The 24,307-nt window shown below is 46.5% G+C and overlaps 1 protein-coding gene across 1 annotated transcript in view; it reads left to right on the forward strand.

The window, feature by feature from the left end:
* The window catches only part of Drgx (dorsal root ganglia homeobox), a 30,000-nt gene extending 7,298 nt beyond the window's left edge, over positions 1-22,702 (forward strand). Inside the window, exons 4-6 of the mRNA XM_034499065.2 lie at positions 846-1,024; positions 1,110-1,222; positions 21,796-22,702. Coding sequence (XP_034354956.1) covers positions 846-1,024; positions 1,110-1,222; positions 21,796-22,061 — 558 coding nt within the window. The 3' untranslated portion in view covers positions 22,062-22,702. The remainder of the gene's footprint in view (positions 1-845; positions 1,025-1,109; positions 1,223-21,795) is intronic.
* Positions 22,703-24,307: the final 1,605 nt, after the last annotated feature.

The raw sequence follows: 24,307 nt of genomic DNA on the forward strand, positions 1-24,307 counted from the left end.
ATTATTTTTTTTCCTCCTAAGACGCAGGAATTACCCAACACTAGCTTCTAAGGAGGTACCAAGGTCAAGACACAAACTTTGTCCTGGCTTGATGGTAAATAGATGGGACAGTAACCACTCTTCACTGAGTGACCAGTTGCTGTATGCTAGCTGGGCACTTTGCCCAATATTTTGCATATATGTCTTTCTAACAATGGTTAGGGGTGGTAGCATTGCCCTCTTTCCCTGAGAGTGTGGGTCCCTGTCCTGAGCCAAGCCGCTGGGCTTCTGCAGGTTAGTGAACCTCTCTGTCTGTGAACTGGGGTTAGCAGGACTGCTTATCCCTTAGGGATGCTGTGAACCCTAAGCCACATTTGTTATTCAGGATTCAGAATTTCTAAGCCATTCTGACTCCAGAGAGAGGGTCTCTCCTGGGTGCCCTATGCAGCTGGTCAGGAATTTGTGTACAACGATCCTTCAGGGCAGAGCACAGGTGTGAGCTTGCTGGAAGGTGGAGTGTGTCTTTCATGATGAGAAGCCCCGGGACAGCATTTTGCAAATTGCTTTCACCAGGACTCCTGCTGGGAAAACTTCACGTCAAACTCATTCTCACAGGCAGCACTGCAAACTCCTGCGGAGGACGCTTTCCCTTCTCCTGGGCAACGGACTAGATGCTTTCTGATCTTTACTAGTCCTTGAGAAGTGCGTCAGAAGCAGCTTAGCTGATTGTCTGTGGTCTGAAGTTCTGGGGCAGAGGAGAACTGAGGGTGTTGGCAGGGCCTCCCTCGGAGCCTGTGTTTGGGTCATGGCTGGCTCCTCCTGTCTGACCCTCTGTCTCCCTTGGGTGTGTTTCCTATGGGATTCAGGTTTGGTTCCAGAACAGAAGAGCCAAATGGAGGAAGACAGAGAGAGGGGCCTCTGACCAGGAGCCAGGGGCTAAGGAACCCATGGCAGAGGTGACACCACCACCAGTGAGGAACATCAACTCTCCACCCCCAGGGGACCAGGCTCGGAGTAAGAAGGAGGCCCTGGAGGCCCAGCAGAGGTAAGATTAGCTGACTCTAGGATTAGGAGTCTGGGGTAACTCTGTAGACAGGCTGGACCTCAATGGAACATTCTGTTTTTGACAGCCTGGGACGCACAGTGGGTCCTGCCGGGCCTTTTTTTCCCTCCTGCTTGCCAGGGACCCTACTGAACACAGCCACTTATGCCCAGGCCCTGTCCCACGTGGCATCTCTGAAAGGTAAGATTGGTGGGTGCAAAGGTGGGGTTGGCAGAGAGGGTGGAAACTGTCTGGCCTCCCTGCTGTCTCTGCTGGGCAAACAGCAGAATCACAGGCACCACACATTTTCACACTTGAAATCAAATCATCCTGTTTGATTTCAAACAGCCTGAGAGTGAAGGTGGATGTTACTAAGGTTCATCTTACCCAACCCAGAGCTTCTCTTAGAGGCAGCCTTTCTAGAGGCAACTACTCCACAGCCTCTGTCATCACCCTCATTACAGTTTAAGGTGCCCATGGGGGAGCTCTGGGGGTGGGGGGGGTTGGCTGTTGGCTGTCCCTGCTTTTAACCCATTCTTATGTGCATCTTGCTTATTTGCGCTTCTCAGGGATTCCTGGGGCTAGAGGTCTGAATCCATAGAATTTTTTTTATCTATTCTCAGTGGCTAGTATTATGGAAGGTAAGAAATCTACTGTAGGTGTTTGATCAGGCCTAGAGCAAAGACCTTTAGCAGATTTGGGGTAGGGGGGCCACTGTCCTTAGAGGTAAAGGTGCATCTGGTGTCTTTGGATTCCAGGCGACAAAACAAAACAAGACGGAACAAACACTACTGGAGATGTTTAGTCAGTCCATCAGCTGTGCTAGCCAAGAACAAGGAAAAGCTCCTCCAGAGTGGATCTGGGAGGCTGCTGGAGGTCTGAGGGAGGGGAATGTGGGTGGGGCATATGTTCTTCCCTGAGAATAGGCAGTAGGGAGGCCTCAGGCCTCCTATATGTACTGCTCACTCTGTGCTATGGTCTTGTGGTCTCAGATATCATTGACTTCCAAGGGATTCCTCTACAACAGATGTATTGAAGTAAACACACACACACACACTGAGGAACTTCCAGCCATATGCACAGGACACAATTACAAGCCAAGATTCCCTAAGATTCCCTAATTCAAAGCTCTGACATCCAAAATGCTCCAGAATCACAAACTTTTGAAGTCAGGTGATGGCAACACATGGAAAACTTCCATACTGACCTCACGTGACAGGAAGTTGTCAAAAGGCAGAGGTGCTAGAATCATTGTGCAAACTCACCATCAGGCTCAGTGTGTAAAAGCACATGAAACCTAAACCAACTTTGTGTCTAGACTTCCTGCCCAACTCCAAGATACCTTATATGTATATCCAAATATTCCCCATATCTAAAGAAAGAAAGAAAGAAAAAGAAAAAAGTTATTCCATATCAGAAACATCTTTGGTCTTAGGCATTTTAGGTAAGAGATGTGCAACCTGCACAGAGATAGATGCTTAGCTAGCTCAGGGTCTCAGAGGAGCATTATCCAAGGGGCTGATCCTGACAAAGGAACTCGCCATATCCATCAGTCTACATAGCGCTACCAGCCACAGTGAGCTCTGGCAGCCACAATGAGATCTATCAGTGAAATCTGTCAGCTGCAGTGAGTGCTGTCAGCAACAGGAAACTCTGTCAGCTGCAGTGAGTGCTGTGAGCTGCAGTGAGCATTGTCAGCTGCAGTGAGCATTGTCAGCTGCAGTGAGTGCTGTCAGCTGCAGGGAGCTCTATCAGCTGCAGGGTGATGTCAGCTGCAGGGAGCTCTGTCAGCTGCAGTGAGTGCTGTGAGCTGCAGGGAGCTCTGTCAGCTGCAGTGAGTGTTGTCAGTTGCAGTGAGTGCTGTCAGTTGCAGGGAGCTCTATCAGCTGCAGGGAGCTCTATCAGCTGCAGGGTGATGTCAGCTGCAGGGAGCTGCAGGGAGCTCTGTCAGCTGCAGTGAGTGCTGTCAGTTGCAGTGAGTGCTGTCAGTTGCAGGGAGCTCTATCAGCTGCAGGGAGCTCTATCAGCTGCAGGGTGATGTCAGCTGCAGGGAGCTCTGTCAGCTGCAGTGAGTGCTGTGAGCTGCAGGGAGCTCTGTCAGCTGCAGTGAGTGCTGTCACCTGCAGTGAGTGCTGTCAGCTGCAGGGAGCTCTGTCAGCTGCAGGGGAGTGCTGTCAGCTGCACTGTGGGTCAGTTCAGCAGCGAATAGCCACTTCTAATAAACATGTTTCCATCACTGCACCCCAACCCTGTTCATGGGAGTGATGTGCACATTTCTCCTTTCTTGTAATTTTTGGTGTCTTTTTGGTAAATAGAGCTAAACCCTGCAGTGGACCTTTGCCAAAGTGGGGAGGGTGTAGTGGGCAAAATCTAAACTTCGGGACAGGAAGGGTAGAAGTGTCCAAAAGTAGTGGATAAAGCAGAGGGTCAGAGCTGGAGTGTGTGCTGTGCATGTCTTAGAGAGCATCCACCTTGGTGATGTCCTAAGGTAAAGGGCAGAGCTGGTAGTGGGGCTGCTGCTGAGCTGGACCAGCTTCATATACTATCCCACTTCCAGACACTGTCAAATGCACCTTAGGAACTGAATTCCTTTGTTACTACATTGCTTTGGGGGATCTGAGATGGTCAGAACCCTGCAGAGTGGCAAGAATCTCTGTGTGTTCACTAGACACAGGCCCATCTCTGTGCTTTGCAAGAGCCTGCCTGTCAGCCTCCCGTGTCCTTGGGTACATACACTCTTCCTGGCAGAGCAGGGTTAGGTACGAAGAGAGGGTGGGACAACAAGACCTGTTGGGACCCATAGCGTGCTGGGATGCTTCTAGAGCAATGTTTATCTACCTTAATACAGGTCCTCATGTTGTGACTCCCAGCCATAAGACTTTCATCGTTGCTACTTCCCAAGCAGAGTTTTGCTATGGTTATGAATCATGATGTAAATATTCCTGGAGATACAGGTTTGTCAAAAGCAATCATGACCCACAGGTTGAGAACTAGTGTTCCAGACAGGCAAGCGTGAGAAAACTGAACTGTGTGCTCATTCTCTGCCTCCCTAGGTACCAGGGAGTTCTTGTCTACTTTTCTGGAGGTATGAGGCCCTTTTGCTTTGCCATTTTCTGCTTTGAGACAGGCACGGGTAAAAGGCAGAATTCTCCACTACCAGAGACAGGACCGATGCCGAGGAGCCCTCAGATTTGGGATGAGTAGAGGTGGGGAAGGGTTAAAAAGATTAGAAGGCTTTGCCCACAAAGGGCCAGTGGCCTATCAAGCCAGCTGATGGGCAAGTGGGAGACAGGACAGTTTTGCTAGAACTTCTGACTTTTCTGTAGAAGTTGGGAATGTGTTTTTATTTGGAATATTCCTGTCTTACCTGTTTGCGCAACTATAAAGAAGCACAGAGACTGTAATTTATGAACCAGTGGTGTTTGCTTCTCATAGCTCTAGGAGCTTGAGAGTCAGGATGCCGGCAGCCTGGGCCTCTACTGAGGGCCCAGCTCTGGACTGCGTACACAGCAGAAAGAGCAAGTGAGCAAGTTCTCAGACCTCCTTCAAAAGGGCCCCATCCCCCACCAGGAGGGCTCTGTTCCTGTCCTTGTCCCTCCCAGAGGCTCCTCTCCTAACACTGTCAGCTTGTGGGTGAAGATGTCAACATGAATTTTGGGGAAGATGATCACCGATCTCCCAGTAGTTTTCATGTTCCAAGTGTTGCCTCTGAAGTTCTTGGGTCAACACAGCACATCCATGAATGGTCCTGGTGACGGTGACCTGCCCTGCCCTTTTGGTGGTGGCCACTGGGATGAGCAGGATTTTTCTTTCCTTCCTGTCTGTTTGCTTTCTGAGTTCTTCTCCATGCATTCCTGTTCAACTCTTCTCCGAAGATACCTCCCCAGCCGAGCACCCTCTTGGGGCTCTCTGTGGCCCCAGGCCCTTTGACCTCTCTGAGCAGCTGGCTTTTTTTTTTTTTTTTCCTCCTACAAACTAAGCCACAGAGAAAAGGGAGGAAAACGAACCTCCTCTGCTCTGAGTTCTTGTAGTGATATAGTCAGTATTGTGCAAGGAGGGATTCAGATAGATTACTAGTGGGCTGGTGCCAGTGTCATGATGGCTGGAATAATGTAAATTTGGCACTCTTTACTGTGATGGCTCTTCTGGAAAGGACATAGTGTTCTGTGCTAGAATTCCCTGGGGCTACATCACAGTCTGCTGTAAATTCAGGTGGTCTCTGCAGTTTCTGAGGAGAGTTTGGGAGAATTCTGAACCAGAATATAGGGTGAGATGTCTCTTTCTATTGTAAGTTGGTTTCCAAATACTTTTGAGGTTAACACTCAGTTGTTTTGTGAGGCGTGTGTTAAATGCTTTGGAGATGGGTCAGATTTCTGACTCTCAAATACCGACCCCCTTTCTTCCCACACTTGTCTCAAGCTGTAGAAGGAAGTGAATAGCCACATCTGGACCCAGGGCAGGTGCAGTTTTCTAGGGCTTGGTTGTATTCCAGGAGCCCTGGTCTGTGACTCAGTTTCTATCCTCTTTCCTACACCCCCAGATCCTGGGCAGACCTTGCTGGCTCCACTAATCTCCATTTCTTGGCCTTGAACTCAGTGTCCAAGGGCCCAGGCCAGTAAGGGACCTAAAGCAGGTAGTTACCATACATGCGCTTGAAACACATGTGCTTCAAGAACCTGTCTGGCTTTCTATAAATGAAGAGCTGAGGCTCAGGTCAGGGAAGCCATTTGTTTACATCTGGCAGTGTTGCAACAGATGTTGGGCTCACAGAGGTGGATGAAGGGCATTGTTAGGGCAAAGCCATTACCAATCACCCCTTCACTGTGAATAGGAAGCCAGACTGGTCCCAAGCAGCTTAGTGTCTACGGTCTTGAGCTTTTTCCTTTGATCCTGTGCCAAATTCCATGGGGCGATGCCCACCTGCTTTTTGAATGTTAAGGTAATTGAGGGGAGACATGATCCAGAAAGTGGTCTACGTATAGTCTAAGCAGTCAGTAGCAAGTAACTCTAGATGGTGGCTTTCTTAGGAAACCAGAAGGACCAATTTTCCCTCCTTAGAATTTCCTGTTGAGGGAAGGCCCTGGAACTTGACTAGCTGTAGGCCCAATGTAGGCTGGCAAAGCCAACATTGGCTACGGTCTGAAAAATCCCTACATCCCATCATTTCTGTGCATGCGCTGAAGGCTGGACTGATGATCAGTCTGTCTCAGGCCCAGAAGGTGAGGGCAGAAACCATCGCACGCCTCCTACTCTGTCCTCCAGTGCTGGTGCTCTGTAGTCAGCCAGGTTTATGGGCTCCAGTGCTTACACAGGAGGCTTGGTGTTGGGGTATGGAGATGATGAAGTGTGCACTAGAAGGGTGCATCTGTGCTGGTCAGCTGCGGGACCCTGGTGCTGGGAAACGGAAGGCGTCTGGGAAGTGGGTAATGGCAGTCTTTGATGGGACAGAGGTTGTGGAACTTCGAGTGTGGCAGTCATGAGGAGTGTGCAGAGGGTAGTTGTGAGACCAACTTCCAACCTCCATGAGACGGTGAAGCAGCTGCTCCCCTGGCCAGGAAACTGTTCACGGGGACAGAGAGAAATAACATTTCCCTTTCATTGGTGTGCTCAGGCTAGCATGGATTCCAAGTAAGGGCTCGGGCATGGCTTTGCTTAAAAAGAAGTGTGTGTGTGTGTGTGTGTGTGTGTGTGTGTGTGTGAGCATTAGCAGAGTAAGGGGAGTGTGTGTGTTCATGGGATGGAATGAGGAGGTCATGTGTGAGGACAGCGGAGAGCTTGTGGGGTGCTTGTTGAACACTGCCTGCCACTAGTACTTGGAGTCCTTTGTCTTCATCCGGTGGCAGTGCTGGTCTCCTCTCATGGGTCCACAGGAAAGTCTGCTCCCTGAGACTGCTCCCTCCTGGAGCTTTGTTCCCCTTGAGATGCTCTGCCCACTCACCCTTTCCTCATCTCTACCACAGCTCTTAAGTTTTGGCAATGCCGAAAGGCCTTAACAATCTTTGTAAGAGGTCATGGAGCTTTCTAGGTCATGTGCTTGCTTGTGAAACGCTTAGAGAGAACTTACACTGGGCAGATAGGCTGGCCGGGCTTACACAAAGCTTGGCTCATGACTGACTGATTTATGCAAATCATCAACTTAGAAAGTCCCAGGACCCTGCTTGGACAGGGAAGGTTTACAGAACAGTAACGAGTGTCCAGAGGACAACACTGAGAATTTTTTCATGTGTGTGTGTGTGTGTGTGTGTGTGTGTGTGTGTGTGTGTGTTGTCTTAATGGACAGCTTTGTGATCACATTCATTAATATAGAAGATATTATTACCGGCCACTGAGGCACTTGGGTTTGTTCTGGAGGCAGTGCTGGCATTATTAGGTGAGCAAGAACTGCTGGGGGCAGGAGAGCCTCGGGCAGCAGAGGAAGATGGTCCCAGGAGGGCTGAGTTGCTTAGCTCCCTGCCTTTAACTGCAATTCACAGAACCGAATGTACCAGGAGAGAGCTTCCGTAGCTCATAGCCTGCTCAGCTCATGCTGTGAGAGCCATAGCAAGCTCGCTCTGGGCTGGGCAGTGGCATCAGCAGACCTTCCCAAAGGACACACCTCCTTCCCCAGGCAGGGCTCATGATGAAGGTTCTCCATGCAGGATGCAGGCAGGCTTGAGATGGCAGCAGAGTAGCACAGTGAGGTCTGGCCCCTTTTTCCCTCTTGTCATCTGTTCCTGGGGAGATGACCTGGGCCTAGCAGACACAGGTGAGGTCTGGCCAAGAAGAAGCAGGGGTGGGTAGGACTGCAGCCACTGTGATCCTGGCTATACTTGGCTGGCTGAAGCCTTGGGTGTGAAGTCTGAAGAGGATGCAGGGTCATTACACTCATGCACAATGGCTCTCGGCAGTCCTGAGCCTGCATGAGGATAAAGGGAAGCAGTGCTGGGAAAGGGTCCTGCCTTGTCCCTTCTGAAGCATTTCCTCAGTGACCCACTGAGTACCCTCTTACCTCTGGCTTCTAGACCAAGCCACAATGCCCAGTTTCTGAGATGAACAAGTTTGGGTTAGCCGGTCAGAATTTGCTCAGGGGGCTAACCTTGGAGCTGGAGAGGGACTGTTTCCAGATCTCCCTAAAAACATTCTGCAGCCCTTCTTTACTTACATTTTTCTTTTTTAAAATGACAGTTCTTAAAAATGAATTTTGAGTCAGTAGTGACAGGCCATGCCTACAGTCCTAGTACCTGAGACACAGAGGCAGGGGAATTTCAAACTTGATGATAGTGTGCACTCCACCATAAAACTGACTGTCTCAGAAACAAACAAATAAAACACATCTACAGGCTATTCATTAGAAATATTCATAAGGCATGGGTCTGGGGCTCCAGGAGAGATTTGAGCACAGTGCTGTCACCATGGTTATCCTCCGGGAGCCCTGACTCCATGGGCCCCATTCTGGTCATGTCACCTTGCTTCACCCTAAATGCAGTCAATCTGTTGATTTTTAGGTTAAGATAGCTTTCCCCTTGAAGTAATCATTTTTGAACACCATAGTCTTGACCATCGAACTTTCTGTACACACACACACACACCATAATGCATGTGCATCCCATGATATTTCAGCCAAAGCCCACACGTGTCTTATACGATTCTAACTGCCCACCAATGCAGCAGCAACAGCTTATCTCAGTGCATTCTGATGCTCCGTCACACCATGGCAAAGCTGTCTATGTGTTTCTCAGAGGACACTCCCATCTTCCAGTGACACATGACTGAAGATAAAGGCAATCACGCTGTGCATTTCGGGGAGTCTGGTTTCTCAGACTCAGCAACATGCTGATAAGAGTTAGCCATGTAATTAGGTCTAGCTATAGATTCTCTGTGACAGCTCTTATGCTTGAGAAGGTCATCTCTATAGTTCGTCTATTATTTTCACAGTTGTATACTCTTTCTTTTCTTGTCTGGCTTTGCTAGTAAGAATTTCTGGTTCAGGAATTTCTTATATTATTTTATTGTTGGACAGAGTCTTGCTATATTGCCTTCATCACCCCTGAGCTCCTGGGCTCATGCTATCCTCCTGCCCCTGCTTTCCAACTAGCCTGGAGTAAAAAGTGAGTTTATCAGGCAGTCTGTGCTATTCTGACTTTCAGACCAAGTTTTGTTGAGATACAGTTAATGTACCACGCTACTCACTGTGCTGCCCAGCCTGTACTGTAACCATCTCCTCCTGCTCCACTGACAATCACTTCCTGTTTTCCTCAGCCCCGAGACTCCCTGCTTCTTTAGACATAGGCATTTTGAGACTGCTATTGTAGACTTTTAAAATGAACAGACTCATACAATATTCTCTCTCTCTCTCTCTCTCTCTCTCTCTCTCTCTCTCTCTCTCTCTTGAGACAAGGTCGCACAGCCCAGACTGACTTGGAACTCACTTATGTACCAAGCTGGATTTAAACTCATAGAACTCAACCTGCCTCTGCCTCCCCAGGGTTGGAATTACCACACCCGGCTCCATCATCTTCCATTCCTGCTGATGGTACTTGATCTCGTCCTATTCTTGCTCTCCTGGAAAAGTTCTCAAGGCCTCACGATCATGTTTATGAGCCTTATTAACTATTTGTGATGCTTAAGGCTTACCCCAGTGTCTCACACATTAACCACATGATCGACCACAAAGCTGTAGTCTCAGCTCTTCATGTTTCAAGGAAAGAGGTTCACATATGTTCTGCCTCAGGATGGCCTCAAACTCAAAATCCACCTGCCTTAGCTTCAAAAATGCTGGAGTTATAGGAGTGTGCCATCATGTCTGGCTTGTTTTCAAGGTGCCCTTTATCAAAGGGGGCTACTCCCTTGTTGTCCTAGCTTTTAGTTTAAAATCAGCATCGTGAGTGGACGCAGAGCATCATCAGATGCTTCTTTGCAGCTGCTCAAATGGTCCCATGGTCTTTATTTCTCTTTATGTTACTATGATGAATTATGTTGATTGGATTTTAAAATGTTAAATCAACTGCACATTCCTGAAGGAAACCCAAATTAGATGTGACATGCTTTCCTTTTTATAGATTGCCAGATTTGACTTGCTAATATTTTCTTTAGGCTTTTTGAATTTATTATCATGAAGAGATTGATCTGTGACTTTGTTTATTTACAATTAGCTTACAAAGTAGCGGGTTTCCCTGTAGACCAGTGGTTCTCAGCCTTCCTAATGCTGCAATCAACCCTTTAATACAGTTCTCCGCATTGTGGTGACCCGTCAACCATAAACTTATCTTAGTTGCTGATTCATAGTTGTAATGTTGCTATGGTTATGAGTCATGATGCAAATATAGGATGTGAAGGATATCTGTTATACGACCCCTGTGAGACGATTATTTAACTTCCAGAGGGGTCACGACCCACAGGTTGAGAACCACTGCTTTAGCATTTCCCCAGGTTCTTTCTGTTGACCTTCCTGTATGATGGCCTACTTTGTAGCTTCCTTTAGAGGCATCTGAACTGACTTCCACAGTAACCTCACCACTTTCCATTCTCACCAGCTGTGAACATGTGTTCCTCTTCCCCCACGTCGTCACCAGCATTAGTTGATTTTAATTTTGTAGAATCTCTAACCCAGGTGTTGGTTTAGCTTTACTTAGCTGTGATTACCCCAAATCTTAACACACTTGTTCTTTGGTTTCTGGTGTTGATTGGTTTCAGTATCCTCTATGAATAAAATCCAGTATGGATTTTATTTACTATCTACAGACACTGAAGTCCATAGATATTAAATAAAAGGGTGTAGTAACTGTGTATAATCTGCATGCCTTCCCTGTCCATTTTAAATCATCGTTAGGTTAGTTATCATCCTTGATGCAATTGAAATGTTTGGCAAGTGGTCGTTTGGGGAGTGATTACAAGAAGCATGTCTCTACATGTCGAACAGAAAGTATGTTTCTTCTCAGGTTTGCTGAATCCAGGAATAAGTACAGTGGGCCTATTATATAAGAAACCAGCAATGGTTTTATTCTCTCATAGTTCTAGGAACTCGCTGGGCTCTGCTGGGCAGTTATGCTACTTTTGCTTGGAATCTCCCAGGAGATTGCAAGCCGGTGTCATCTGGACCTGAGATATATAAGATGGTCTCACTTACGTATCTGGTTTTGGATAGGAAGTCTGGGGAGCAGGGACACCTCTTCTTTCTCTGTGTGGCTTCTCTAGTTCTAAGGCTGGGCTTGAGTTGGTGTTAAGGTTCCAAGAGTATAAAATCAGGAGGTGCCAAGCCTTCCAGATCATACCCAGGATGGGTTCCATTTTTGCTACATTGTAGTGATTAAAGCCAAACCCAGGGCCAGCCCAGACTTACCTTAAGAGACTTCCCAGGACTTGAGTTCTGAGAGATCTGTTTCATTAAGAACTTTCTTTGGGACCAACGACCACAGCTGTAAGGAATGTATTGATCTTGTAATCTGAATCAGGATGCTTGTTTTTAAACTCAGCTTGCTTCTTAGTTCTTGCTATCCACACTTTAAGGCTGCTGGTCACAGCTGAGTAACTAGACACTCGCTTCTGTCATAGCATGAGCTTTATAGAGTGGATGATAGTGAAGCTTGGGTAAAGAAGAGAAGGCCATTGCACTCAGGGGCAGGGGAAGGGCTCTTTAGGAAGGGTTAGGGATACTGACCTCAGTCCTCACTGTTGGCTGTCTGTGTTCCTCAGAGACCTTGAGCTTTCTTCTTGTTCATCATCCAGTATCAGCAGAGCTTTCCAGACGAAGCATTCTAGGGCTAAGCATGCAGAAGTGGCTTAGTCATATCCCTATGGTAAGGGCCTGGAAGGCTAGGGACTAGGATAAGAGGTGGAGAGGGAGTTGAGTTGGCTCTGAATCCTTGAGTCCAGTGACAGAGTTAAAGAAGGGCTTGCAGAGAGGCATGGACCCATTTTGCAGAGGAGTAAGGGAGGTTTGAAGGAGGTGTAGGAGATACCCAGGGGCGAGGGTTTCCTGGGCAGGAAGAAGGCATGAACGAGACATGTGGACTAGCGGCACAGTCTCCTTCTTGTTCCCAGGTCATCTGTGAGTGGAGGGTCATCATGGCCATACATTGTCGTGCTAATGGCAGGAAATGCCTCCAAGCCTGGCACAGCAATTCCAGTAGGTAGTAGGAATTGCCTTTAGGGTCAAAATGACAAGGAACAGAAGCCACATTGGGTTTGATAAGGGATTGGGCTTAGATGTCTGGGGCAGGGGACTTTATATCCTACAGGTATTTGCTTACCCAGAAAGTGGCCTCTGGGTACAGTGATAGAGGTCCATGGTGCATGGGCAGTGCACAGTGCACACCTGCAGGATTTCATGGGCCAGGAAACCAGTGCAGTCCTGCAGGATTTCAGAACACAGATGTTTAGGGGGAACAGGGAATCTGAGGGACAGAACATGGTCATTCCTCAGGGGAAAGTACTTGAGTTAGTCCCTGATTCCTCTCCAGGCTGTTGTTCATGATTCCATGTCAGTGCAAGCTTTGTGGGATTGTCTGAGATATTAAACTTAAAGGGAAGAGAAGTTTATTTCAGATCACTGTTTCTGAAGCTCCAGTCTTTTTGTTCTAATACCTTTTTGTTCTGAGCCTTTACCTGCATAGACCCTTCCAGCAGGAGCATGTGGGAGAGGAGGGCTGCTCACCTCATGGCAGCCAAGAAGCAAAGGGAAGGAAGAACAGGCTCAGGTTCAAAGTCCCCCAAAGGCTCCACCATCTCAACAGCACAACAGGCTGGGGGCCAACCTCCAATAATACATGGGCCTTTGAGGTGATGTTCAAAGTCCAAATTCTTGAGAGGTGAAGAACCTGACACTCATGATTTGTAAGGAATCTCCTTATATCTCTCTCTGTAGCTTTGGGAGAAACTGAGGCCAGCAGAGGGAATACTACTGCTCAAGGTCATAGGGTACATCCGACAGTGGCAGGCCAAGTTAGCGACCCAAGTAAGTGTCCTTCTCTGAGACCCCATGCCAGGCTCCCAGATTGATTCTGTTTCTTTGACAGGCACCTGCTGTCATCTTCTAGCTTAAAACATACAGTTCATTTTCTGGAAGTCATTTCCTATGGGTGCTGATGGGTTTGCCCTTCCTACTAATCAATGGGGCCCTGGAGTACAGGGAGCTGAGAGGAAGTGTCCAGCTGGTGCCAGAGGCTGAGAGAGGCAGCCAGAAAAACAGCCTCTGCATGCCTCTGCATTTGCTTTGGCTGTGCTGGGGGTTCTCAGATCTGGAAGCTGCTCACATATATATTTTAAAGTTCTAGAAAAGCATTCAGGCAGAAACAGGACACTCCTACTATCCCGAGACTGCATCAAAGACCTGGTGGCAACTGTGAGCAGAATTGTTCCCTGTCTATGAGTGTTTTCTGAGTGAATGAGTGGATGTCGATACATTGGGTTCATACGTATTAGAGGGTGTCAACAGAGGGTTTGTGATTCAGTGTCAAGAGCAGTAAAGGGTCTTGCTAAAATAGCTTGATGCTCTTGGTATTAATCACAGTGTGCAACTGCCCTGACCATAGGATTTCCTTCCACGAGGAGGCTTGAAATAGAAATATTGAGACACTGACATATGACAAATCTCCTGGAAGGAGAATTTAAGGAACAGGCAAGGGTGCTTATAAATATGGTTCTTCATTTATTCATCTGATTAAGAAGCAGAAGGACTATGGTATTGGTAAGAAATGTCTCACTACTCTGTGAATCTCTGTTTTTGTTCAGTTTCTACACTTAGCTAGAATGTCCAACAAGGAAACAGTGTACCAGAATGCTACCTGCCACCCACATCAGATCACATGGCCCTTTAGAAGAAAACTCTGCTATTGGCAGAGACGAGACAGAGCTAACTTAATTTTTCCTGTCAGTCTCTGCAGTAGATCAATTAAGCTGCCAAGGAGATCAAATATTTCAGACTGTATTTATTACATTAAGTATTTATGTTCAGGCCAAGCCTTTAAAGCATGATGTCATATAGGGATAGAGGCCGATTAGATCAGTTCAGCAGAATTTGCTGTAACTTAATGGAAATCTAATTGTATGTTTTAATTTTGTGTCCAGGAGGTAGTATGTTTCCCAAACAAAACAATCCTCAGGCTGCATTTAAGGACCACATAGTTTTCAAATGATGGCAGAAATCGGTGAGCTGGAGGGAGATAGGTTTTGGGGTATGTTGTAGACTTGGGTCCCATGTGATGGAAAGTCAACTCTCACTGAATGGGAGATGAATGGTGTGTTCCTGGGTGAATCTATGCCATGGTGCATCCTCAGCTCCATGTCTGTACTAATAGTCCAGTGCAGCTGAGGGCCATTAGCCATTCAGAGTCTTTACTGGGAGCTGAGGATACAGTCTTTGCAGCTTCAGGGGATTTGAGCAACATCTGTCCCATCATCTGCATGAGAGTGGACAGGAAGGCACAGGATACAAGAAGTACCAGACATGCTATTGGTGAAAGCAATGCCCGGTTAGCTTAGGAAATGTAGGAAAGGCAATACAATATAAATAAAAGATGATTCATAACCAGCAACCAGAACTAGCCACTTTGTGTTGGTATTGGTGCAACTTTTATTCCCCCTCTGTGACTTATTTATAAAGTTAAACTTATTATTAAAATTAAAAATGTTATGTTTCTAAAATTTTTCAATGTTATCAATTTATATATCTCTATGATACAAAAATCAATGTGCCATATATATCTGCAAATACTCTATATGCATGCTATTGGCTTTCTGTAACTGAGGGTTCTACATCTAAAGATTCAACCAACCACAGAGAAAGAAATAGAAAATTGTGTCTCTATTAGCATGCATAGACATCTGTCTTGTTACTATGCAGTAAAGACTACAGCTTAGTTACCATCACAGCACTGACATTTTCTTAGGTATTTATTACAGTCTGTTTAGCAATAATTTAAAGTTTAGGGGAAGAATAAGAAAAACGATAAACATTATGCCATTTTATTTAAAGGATTTGAGCATCTATGGGTTTTGGTATTTTCAGAAGCCCTGGCATCAATTCTCCACAGATACTGTGGGCAGCTGTGTATTGTCTTTCTCTTCCTTCCTTCCTTTCTTCCTTCCTTCCTTCTTTCCTTCCTTCCTTCCTTTCTTTTTTCCTTTCTTTCTTTTTTCTATGAATAATTTTCTTTCTATCTATCTATCTATCATCCATCTATTATCTATCTATCTATCTATCTATCTATCTATCTATCTATCTACCTATCATCCACTTAACCCCTATCATTTGTCCTTTCAGCCCCTCTGGCTCTGGGCTCCTATAGAGCACTGTGAAATCTTTCCTTCTGACCTTATCTTTACCTTCAAAGAGTCTGCTTCTCTGGACCATCACTGTGGAATCAATATATGAATTTTGGGGGCTCACACATATGTTAAAGTTGCATCACACTGACTTCCTGTCCTCAAACCTATGTTTATCGTAATATTTAGTCCATGTCTTTTTCATGGCACTGTCTGCTCGCCTACAATGCAATTTTAACATAGCAGCAGTATATTCTGTACATGATATTGACTAACAGGCCCAGTGCCATGTGCCTACCACAACACCTACTTTTGTAGAGAATTTAATTTTTGGCCCAATTATGATCATAGATTTTGTTAAAACAAAGCACGATGGAAAGAAGAAACAAAAAGATGAAGGCTGACCCCTCTCCAGCTAATACCTCTACCTCCTCAGGTCTAGATATTGAGAGATATTGAATGCTTATCTTACTTCTTAAAAATTCTCACAACAGAATAAAGACTCTGTTTCTGGGTCAGGTGGGAAGTTTGCTGGAGGGATAAACATGGATGTGAAACAGTGCAGGAATTGTCCCCATGGCATTGTCCCCATGGCAGGGTAGGGAATGTGCAGATGGAAGTGTTGTTGCAAGGAGCGTATTGATGCATATCTCCTGTTCTCTGGGCCATCCTCTGGGACACTCAGAACAAATCAGACTGATTAGAAGAGGAAATTAGAGAAGCCCTGAGCTGGGACTTTGAATTGCTCTTTACTTTCTGCAGGATTATGGATGTTACAATTGTTTGAGGACTTAGAACCAGTAGTTTCTAGACTAGATCTCAGCTCTAACTTATGGAGTGGAAGTGAATTCAGAAGTTTGGGATGATGGAAGGTCTTGGCCTCATGATGGCTTCGGGGCTTAGATTTGGACCTTACGATGGCTGGTAGGAAGGCACACTGTCTGCTCATCTTCATTCTCATTTCTGTGTGGTACTCACAGAGTGGTCTGAGGGATCAAACACTGTCTTATGGAATAGGCTGGATGCTGAATGGTTTTGCCCAGCTATAGACTAATGTAAGTGTTCTGGGCGTGTACAGGTCAGGCTGAGCTTGGATGTTGGGTGAATTGGCTCTATTAGGTACATTTCCAATTTATAATATTTTCATCGGGCATTGGGTTTGTTTGGAGTGTGATCCATCACAAACAGAAAAATATCTGTGGTCCTGCCTGGATCATTGTGCCAGGGTCACACTTCAAAAATTATCTTCTCCAACTTGCTGGACTAAGAGACATCCTTTTATCCTGTGAGCTTCTGAACTCAACAATGACCTGATTTTGCTGTATGCATTTTCCAAATATCTTCAACACTTCCCTGAAGCACTAGAGAAGAGTGCCGAGCCTCTCTTGTGGCCAACTGGATGTCACTGTCACTAATAGTCACAAATGTGTGATTTCAGAGATTCATACAACCTCATTTTGTGTGGCTTGTCAATCTTGGTTGTGATAGCTTCAAGTCATCTTTTTCTAAACATTTTTCAAAATTTTATTTATTTGTTTATATGTATGTATGTATGTATGTATGTATGTATGTATGCATATACACAATCATATATATAATTTTTGTTCATATGTATGTGCCCATATGTATTTGGTAAAGTGTGAGTGGAAGACAACAGTTATCTTCCTCAATCACTTTATCTTATTTTTTTTTTGAGACAAGGTCTCCAATCCAACCCATAGCTCATCATTTCAGCCGGCAAGTAAACACCCAGAATATGCCTGTCTTTATCCCCCAACACTGAAGTTACAGGCATGTACCATTAAACCAAGCTTTTTTGTTGGTTCTGTGGATCTGAGCTTAGGTCCCTTTTTCTACTTAGCTGCGTTACCCCTGGACTCCCTCACTAGCTCTCAGATAACCCTTGCACAGCTTTTTTTCTGGTGTACAGTGGCCTTGGTTATTATGTGTTTTGAGTTGTCTTTAGGCTGTTTATGTAATTTTATCTCCTCTCTATTACCTACCAACATGTTTGCTGTCAACAGTCATATTTTTTTCTTGTTTGTGACAGCCTTTTAAACAGGGGTTTTTAAAGCCAGAAATGAGTGTACAAGAACCCTGAAGCACTTGGGGAAGGTTTTGCATGGACCTTTTCTGGGCACTGTATGGGTCTTGGGCCTAAATTTTCCATACTATAGCTTTTTGTTAATGAACCACTCTGGAAACACGGAGGATAGCGGTCACTGTTGTTATCTGAAATTCTCAGAAGTGTTTTGGCCCAGGGGGCTGTTTGGGATGATGGCCTATGGAGACAACTGGTGGCCTATCTATATTGCAAGATTACTGAGAAATCAAGAGTTAGTTTTGCCAGGCGGTGGTGGCGCACACCTTTAATCCCAGCACTTGGGAGGCAGAGGCAGGCGGATTTCTGAGTTCGAGGCCAGCCTGGTCTACCGAGTGAGTTCCAGGACAGCCAAGGCTATACAGAGAAACCCTGTCTTGAAAAACCAAAAAAAAAAAAAAAAAAAAAAAAAAAAAAAAAAAAAAGAGTTAGTTTTATAGGGATTCTATATATGGAAGTCATTGTTTTCTTTATTTTAAAATGGCTGTGAGATTTCAGGAAGATGTTGGCTGATGGCAATAAAAATGAATGTATGTGTGTACCCAGCAATTTGGAGTGTCAGCCCCCTTCCCTAGAGAAGTGACAGGATTTTGCTGGTGGAAGCCGAAGGCATGGTGTAGCCATCCCAGAGAGGAAAATGGTTTTGACCCCATCCCTTCCTCTGAGGCTTGCTTCTATTAAGGCAGCTTACGGCATTATGGTGTCACAACAAATCTCCTGTAAAGTCACATTTGACAACATGCTCACTGACAAACCAGGTCTCACTTTGGACAGTTGGGCTATTGGGCACAGATCACAGATTCTACACGTCTCCCTGTTAAATACCATCCTGTTACCATTGTCTCCTGCTTGTTGCTAATGCTATCATAGCAGTCGCTCTCCTGTATGTCTCATCTGCCTTTCCATCCTGGCTGGTCACATCTTCCACGCGTGAATAATTTCAGGGCAGGGCAGCACAAGGCAGGACAAGAGGGAAGGCTCTTCTGATGTCCCATCAGGCATCCTGCACTCTTCCAAGGCCTCATTCCTCAGCTTTCCCCTGCCAAGGCCTCACTCCTCAGCTTTCTGGGATGGGCTGTTCAGGCATATGTGAGTTCACTTAGATGCCTTGACCATTGACGGACACTTTAGGAGCTCTGTGGTCAGTGTTCATCTCAGAGTCAGCACCCTGCTTCATGGTCTCATCTTAGGCAGCCTGATATAATGCACATGGATCTGTGCTGACTCAGGCAGACAAATTTTTCTTGTGATTATTGCCTAAACAATACAGTAGGACAGCTACTTGCCCAGCACTTGTGTCACTCAGAGATGAGGGAAAGCATGTGAGAGATGCTCACAGGTTTTGTGCAAACACTACCACTCTATTACAAGGGACTTGGTGGGGGGGTGGGGGGTGGCATTGGATTTGGTGTTGTGGTAGTCTGTTCACTTTGTTAGATTATTGAATCTTTTTTTGTCTCATAAAACCAAAGCTGTATCAATTAAACAGCAGCCTCTTGTTCCTGCTTGCTCCAGCCCCCAAGAGCCAGCACTCTTTCTGTCCCTATAGATTTGTCTATTATCTTGAATGTATCCTGAGACTGGAACCCTGTAGTCCTGTCTTCCTAATGACTAACTTTACTTATCAAATCCTTGGGGGTCCCTTTGTGTTGCAACATGGGTCAGTGTCTCTTTTCAAAGAAGAATGTTGCTCCATGGTGTGTTTTTATCATAGGGTCCGCTAGAGCCTTTGACTTCATTTGGTCCTCAGTTTCCCTGTCTGTCTAGGGTGGAGGTGTGGTGAGAACCAGGCTACAAACTGGGTACTGAATTCTTTTTCTTCACCTCTAAATCTGGGGTTTGAGGGCCAGGACTGAAGTTATTGGTGACTTTCTTGGGACCATTGTTTCTAGGGAGTATGGATTTGCCACTTTTGTATTCTACAGAAGGTGTCACCGGAGTCACAGAGTACCTACCTCATGAGCAAGTCCTATTCTGTGGCAAACTAGCTTCTCTAGGGTAGCCCAGCACAATGGCTGCTTAAGGCTGGGCCTACGGCTATGACTTCTTCCTGGTCCCCAAGCCTCTGTGGGACTTTCAGCCTGTGTGTGTGGCCCTGGGCTCCTGCCACCTGGCCTCCCTCTGACATGCTGGGCCATCTCCCATCTGCTCTCTTTTAACCATTCATTAACAAAGAAAGTTTCTGGGTCTAAATGATGTTTATAATCATTATAGAAAAGTGTAAACATTTCAAACTGAAAAAACTCACAAATTCTTTGTCACCCTTCTTCCCAAAGGGATTACCATTCTTAACGTTTTGTTCTCCTCACACCCTTGGTTTTCTTAAACAAGTGCCTTGCTGGAAAGGGGACCTGAAGAGAAAAAGGCCTCCTGGGGAAGATCCCAGATCATGGTGTCAGCACAGGCACATGTGTGTGTGCACACACAAACACACGCAAGTGCACATACACACATACACATGCACACACATATTTGAGTGCACACACATATGCACACATACACACACATGCACACACATGTACACACTCAAATGTATACATACACACACATACATACACACATACACATACCTGAGTGCACACACACACACACACACACACACACATGCATGCACGCACGCACGCACGCACACACACGTACACACACACCCTTTCCAGCAGAAGCAGAGCCTCTGCTGTGACGTCTCATTATGACTCTGGGTCAGCACACCTCTTTGTCTGTGTGAAACCATCGAGAACAGGAAACACCCAGGACTCAGGGCTTGATCAAATGCACCTCAGGTTTGATGCCAGCCAGGCAGTCAGGGTTAGAAAAACTGTTCTTTGGATTCCCTTATGTACTTGACCTTGGTGATATCTCTCCCCCTCATCTTGGTAGTTGCTACCTGTGTATCAGGTCCTCATTGAAAAAATCAAGGCAGGAATCCATGGCTGCATTTCAGCCATTGTGTTGAGGCATCAGAAAGGCCTGCTCCCACCTCTGTAAGGCATGGAGCCTCTGACTTCTTAGCTGGCGAGGGCAAAGAGGAATAATCAACCCTCTCAGGGCCATATCGGTGATGAGAGGGGATGGTGAGTGGGGCCGAGGAGACCTTCTTGCTGCTTTTGAGCAGGATGGGCAATCAAGGGCGAACTGGTTGAATATGCTGAAGAGGAGGAGGAGGGTTGCCTGGCCCTAGCAGTGGGAGGCCAAACTTGTCCTTGGGAAGGGAGGGTGGAGGCCTCCCACTGTATGTAGAACTGACACTACTTATCTCTGTCCCCCACCCCCACCCCCAAGAGGCTGGTCTCTGAGACTCGAGTTTGCAGGGCTTTGAAGGCAAAGAGGGCACTGGCATTGTATCAGGATTGGTGCTCTGAGGTGGTCTGAAGTGGGGGGGGGGGGTGCTTCCAAGCCATGCTCAGACAGGAGAAAAGCATGTTACAGGCACTTGTGGGTATGTCCAAGATGGCAGGTGATTCAGGAACACAGGGGACTCTATATTTTCTGTGGTTCTCTGCCGTGGCTTGGGCCTCTTCAGGAATTCTGCTGCACCTTGTGTCTCATCTTCGTTAGTCAAGAGGCAACACTTGAGTAAGAATAAGAATCCAGGTCACAGGTCTGTGCTCAGTGTATTTCCAACAACTGCTTCAGAGCCCCACACCTCAGGCCTTTGAGCCAGAGGGCCACAAGCAAGAGCAAGTTCTTTCCATAGAATGGCCGGATCCAAATGACCTGCGTAAGCATTGTATTTTCTCAGAAACATCACAGGCATTTGGAAAGGATTCTTACAACAGGAGAGATGATCGGCTTAAACAGCTAGCACCCCTTTGTAATGAGCTGCTGCACATGGCGAGCCTTGCTCAGCATCTCCCACACACTAGGCAGAGCACACCACTACTCTTATTTTATATCCCATGTGGTCTCCCTTCCCTCGCCCACATGTGGTTCCTGCACGGTCATGCTTCACAAAGATTTGCTATTCTTGAATGGAATGTGTTCTGGTCTCACAGTGAATCTAGGAGTGGTTTTGAGCTAGCACATTGCTTGGCACCTGGCAGAGTGGCTGGGTACTCAGCAGCACCTCACGGTTAAGGATGCCTTAGCACACAGTTCGGGGGTGTGGGATAATTTCATCAGACCATCATAGCAATCTTGTGATGTATACACACCATTCCATTTTACCCAAGTAGAAGCCAACATTCAGAGAAGTCAGTATGTTGGACTAAGACAACATGGATGGCTGTCGAGAGGGCCATGGCTGACCAAGTCTCCCTGATGCTATGACTGTCCTTTGGATTACTAACTGGATGCCTGAAGCCATGACTTTGTCTTCTGTCTATTATCTGAAACCAAAGAATATCAGTGTCCCTCTTTTGGGGCCCACCCCCATCCCCAGCCCTAAGAAAAAGGGTATGGACATTGATAGAGCTTGTTGTTTTTCTTCCTCTAGGGGGCCCACTGTGCTCTTGCTGTGTCCCAGACCCTATGGGGCTCTCCTTCCTCCCCACGTATGGCTGCCAGAGTAACCGCACGGCCAGTGTGGCTGCCCTGCGCATGAAGGCCCGCGAGCATTCAGAAGCTGTCCTGCAGTCTGCCAACCTTCTGCCATCCACCAGCAGCAGCCCGGGCCCTGCCTCCAAGCAGGTGCCTCCAGAAAGCAGCCAGGACAAGACCTCTCCAACCAAGGAACAGAGTGAGGGAGAGAAGAGCGTATGAGGGTCCAGAGTACCCAGCTGGGAGCAGCCTCAACACCTGCCATCCTCTGAACCACAAGGAGTAGCCGCCTCCTCATGGATCTGGCAGGGAAAGGGAGCCCTGCAGCTGGTTGAGACCTGGAGAGTCCCTCTAGAATTCTGCTGGTAGGCTGTGTTGTTCTGGCTTTTTCTTTGGTGACATTTTCCGATGGCTCTTAGTGGCTCTGGACACTGCTCTGTGATGAGCCTCCCCACCCCCCTCTTTGGTCTTGTTTTGCTTTGTTTTGTTTGTTTTCCAGGCCAAGCAGCCTTGGAGCAAAGCAGATTAGTTCTTCCCACCAACCTTGTTGAACTATCTGGGAAGGTCTTGTCAATTTCAAGGACTATGGCATGGATTGTTCTGGAAAGATGCCAAGAAGTGACATCTCATGACAGGAAATGAGACAGTCACTCCCATATTGCTTGAGAACCACAGAACTGGTGGACTATCAACCAGTTCTCATTCCCTTCAGCCAAGACTGGCAACAATCCCTTTTCTCTTGTTTAAAGGAATTAGCTGAGGTTTTGGTTAGGAAGTGACAAGATATGAGCTGAAGACACAACGGTCCTGACCCTAACAGATTTCCCTGGGCACATCTGATCTGGTCCAGTCAGACAGATTGTCAGTTCTGTGCCCGCCCCCCCACCCCCCCCCCCCACCCCGCCCCAGGGGGCTGCTATCCTGATACTGTGTGTGTGGAGCAAATGTGGGTTCCCTGCAATTAGAGTGTCCACTTGCAGGCCCCGCCTCTCTCCAGAAGAGTGATGGGAAGTTCACCAATCAGAACGTAGCTTTGTGGCCAATGAAAGAACAAGAGTCCCTGAAGTGGGAGGAAATCCCTAAGAAGATTTCTAAAATAATTATGTCCAGATGAACTGCCCTTCTTCATTTCCCCCATATGTAGAGAGGGCGATGAGACAGGACACCCAGGAAGATGACTCCCTGTGGTGGAAGAGAACGGAGTCCAAAGGGCCAAATTTCATAGAGATTTCTGCCTCAGTCTAGTGTGGCTGTGTTCTTTCATGTGGATGGCGACCTCGGAGAGATCAGAGGGAGATGTGCAATAGCATGAACCCCGTTCCTGGTCCGGTCTTGGAAGAGTTGTGGTCGTTGGTGGCTTCTGCTGCTGATGTTTCCACGCAAACGGTTATTGCTTTCATGAAGGCTGCTATCATTTCAGTTCTGATCATTGAGAGGTTGTGCTTTCAGGCTCTCTGCCCCCCCTTAACTCTTCAGGATCACCCCCTCCCTGTAATACTCCTAAGTGTATCGTGCCTCACTTACGTACGGTTACTGCAATACATTTGATGGAACACACTGTCTCCTTAAAAAAAAAAAAAAAAAAAAAAGGAAAAAAAAAAGCCAGGTTCTTGTTCTTGCTGTATTTTGCTTGTTGAGTACAAAGATGAAGCGATTTGCCAAAAAGCAGCCAAGTTGCTTCCATTTCCCTGTAATTACGAAGGTTTGGTTGGGCCATGTACGCGCCAGCCCTTATGCACACTAACTCTTCAATCTAATTGTTTGATTAAACTCGTATTTCCTCCAGAAAGGTACATAAATAAGTGAACTGTTGGGCAAATTAAGAATACTTAACAGCATTGCATCCGAAAAGTAGTTATGCTGATTAAATTTTGTGTCCTTGAGGACTTTCAGGAAATTACTTTTGATCGTCAATAACACAATTAAGTAAACTACACACACATTAGCATGAATAATTGATAAGAAATTATGTATTACCACGAAGCACTGATTTAATAATTCATGACGCGACACTCCAGTGACTGTGCAAAACTGGATAACATTGAAAAGTCTGCCTGACGTTCTGGAAAGAAAGGAAAAGAAAAAAAAAAGCGAGAGCCAAACCTCTGCAGAGATATCTGAGCACTTAGTTCTGATGTACAAAGGGCAAAAAGTAACCGATGCATGATGTCGTTTCTGTTCGTTTAAACACCTGAATAAATTTAGACTTTAAAGACCTCCCTGACTCCTCCTTTTCTTTCCTGGTCCCGATCCCTAAGCTTCCGGGCTGGGTGGAGTCTGCACCCTCTAATACTCCATTTGACCAGCTCGCAAATGGAAGTGCTCTTGAAGCTTGCAGGAGGACTTGGAAGCCTCCGGCACAAAAACCTTTTAGCAGATGCTGGGGCAAGCTGGAGGCCCCAGTGCAAGCCAGATATCTCCCCTAGGTCTTCAGGGCTCAGGCCACATGCCCTACCTTGTCCTCATCA

Source organism: Arvicanthis niloticus, chromosome 3 (genome assembly GCF_011762505.2).
Source record: "Arvicanthis niloticus isolate mArvNil1 chromosome 3, mArvNil1.pat.X, whole genome shotgun sequence".
Classification (NCBI taxonomy): Eukaryota; Metazoa; Chordata; class Mammalia; order Rodentia; family Muridae; genus Arvicanthis; species Arvicanthis niloticus.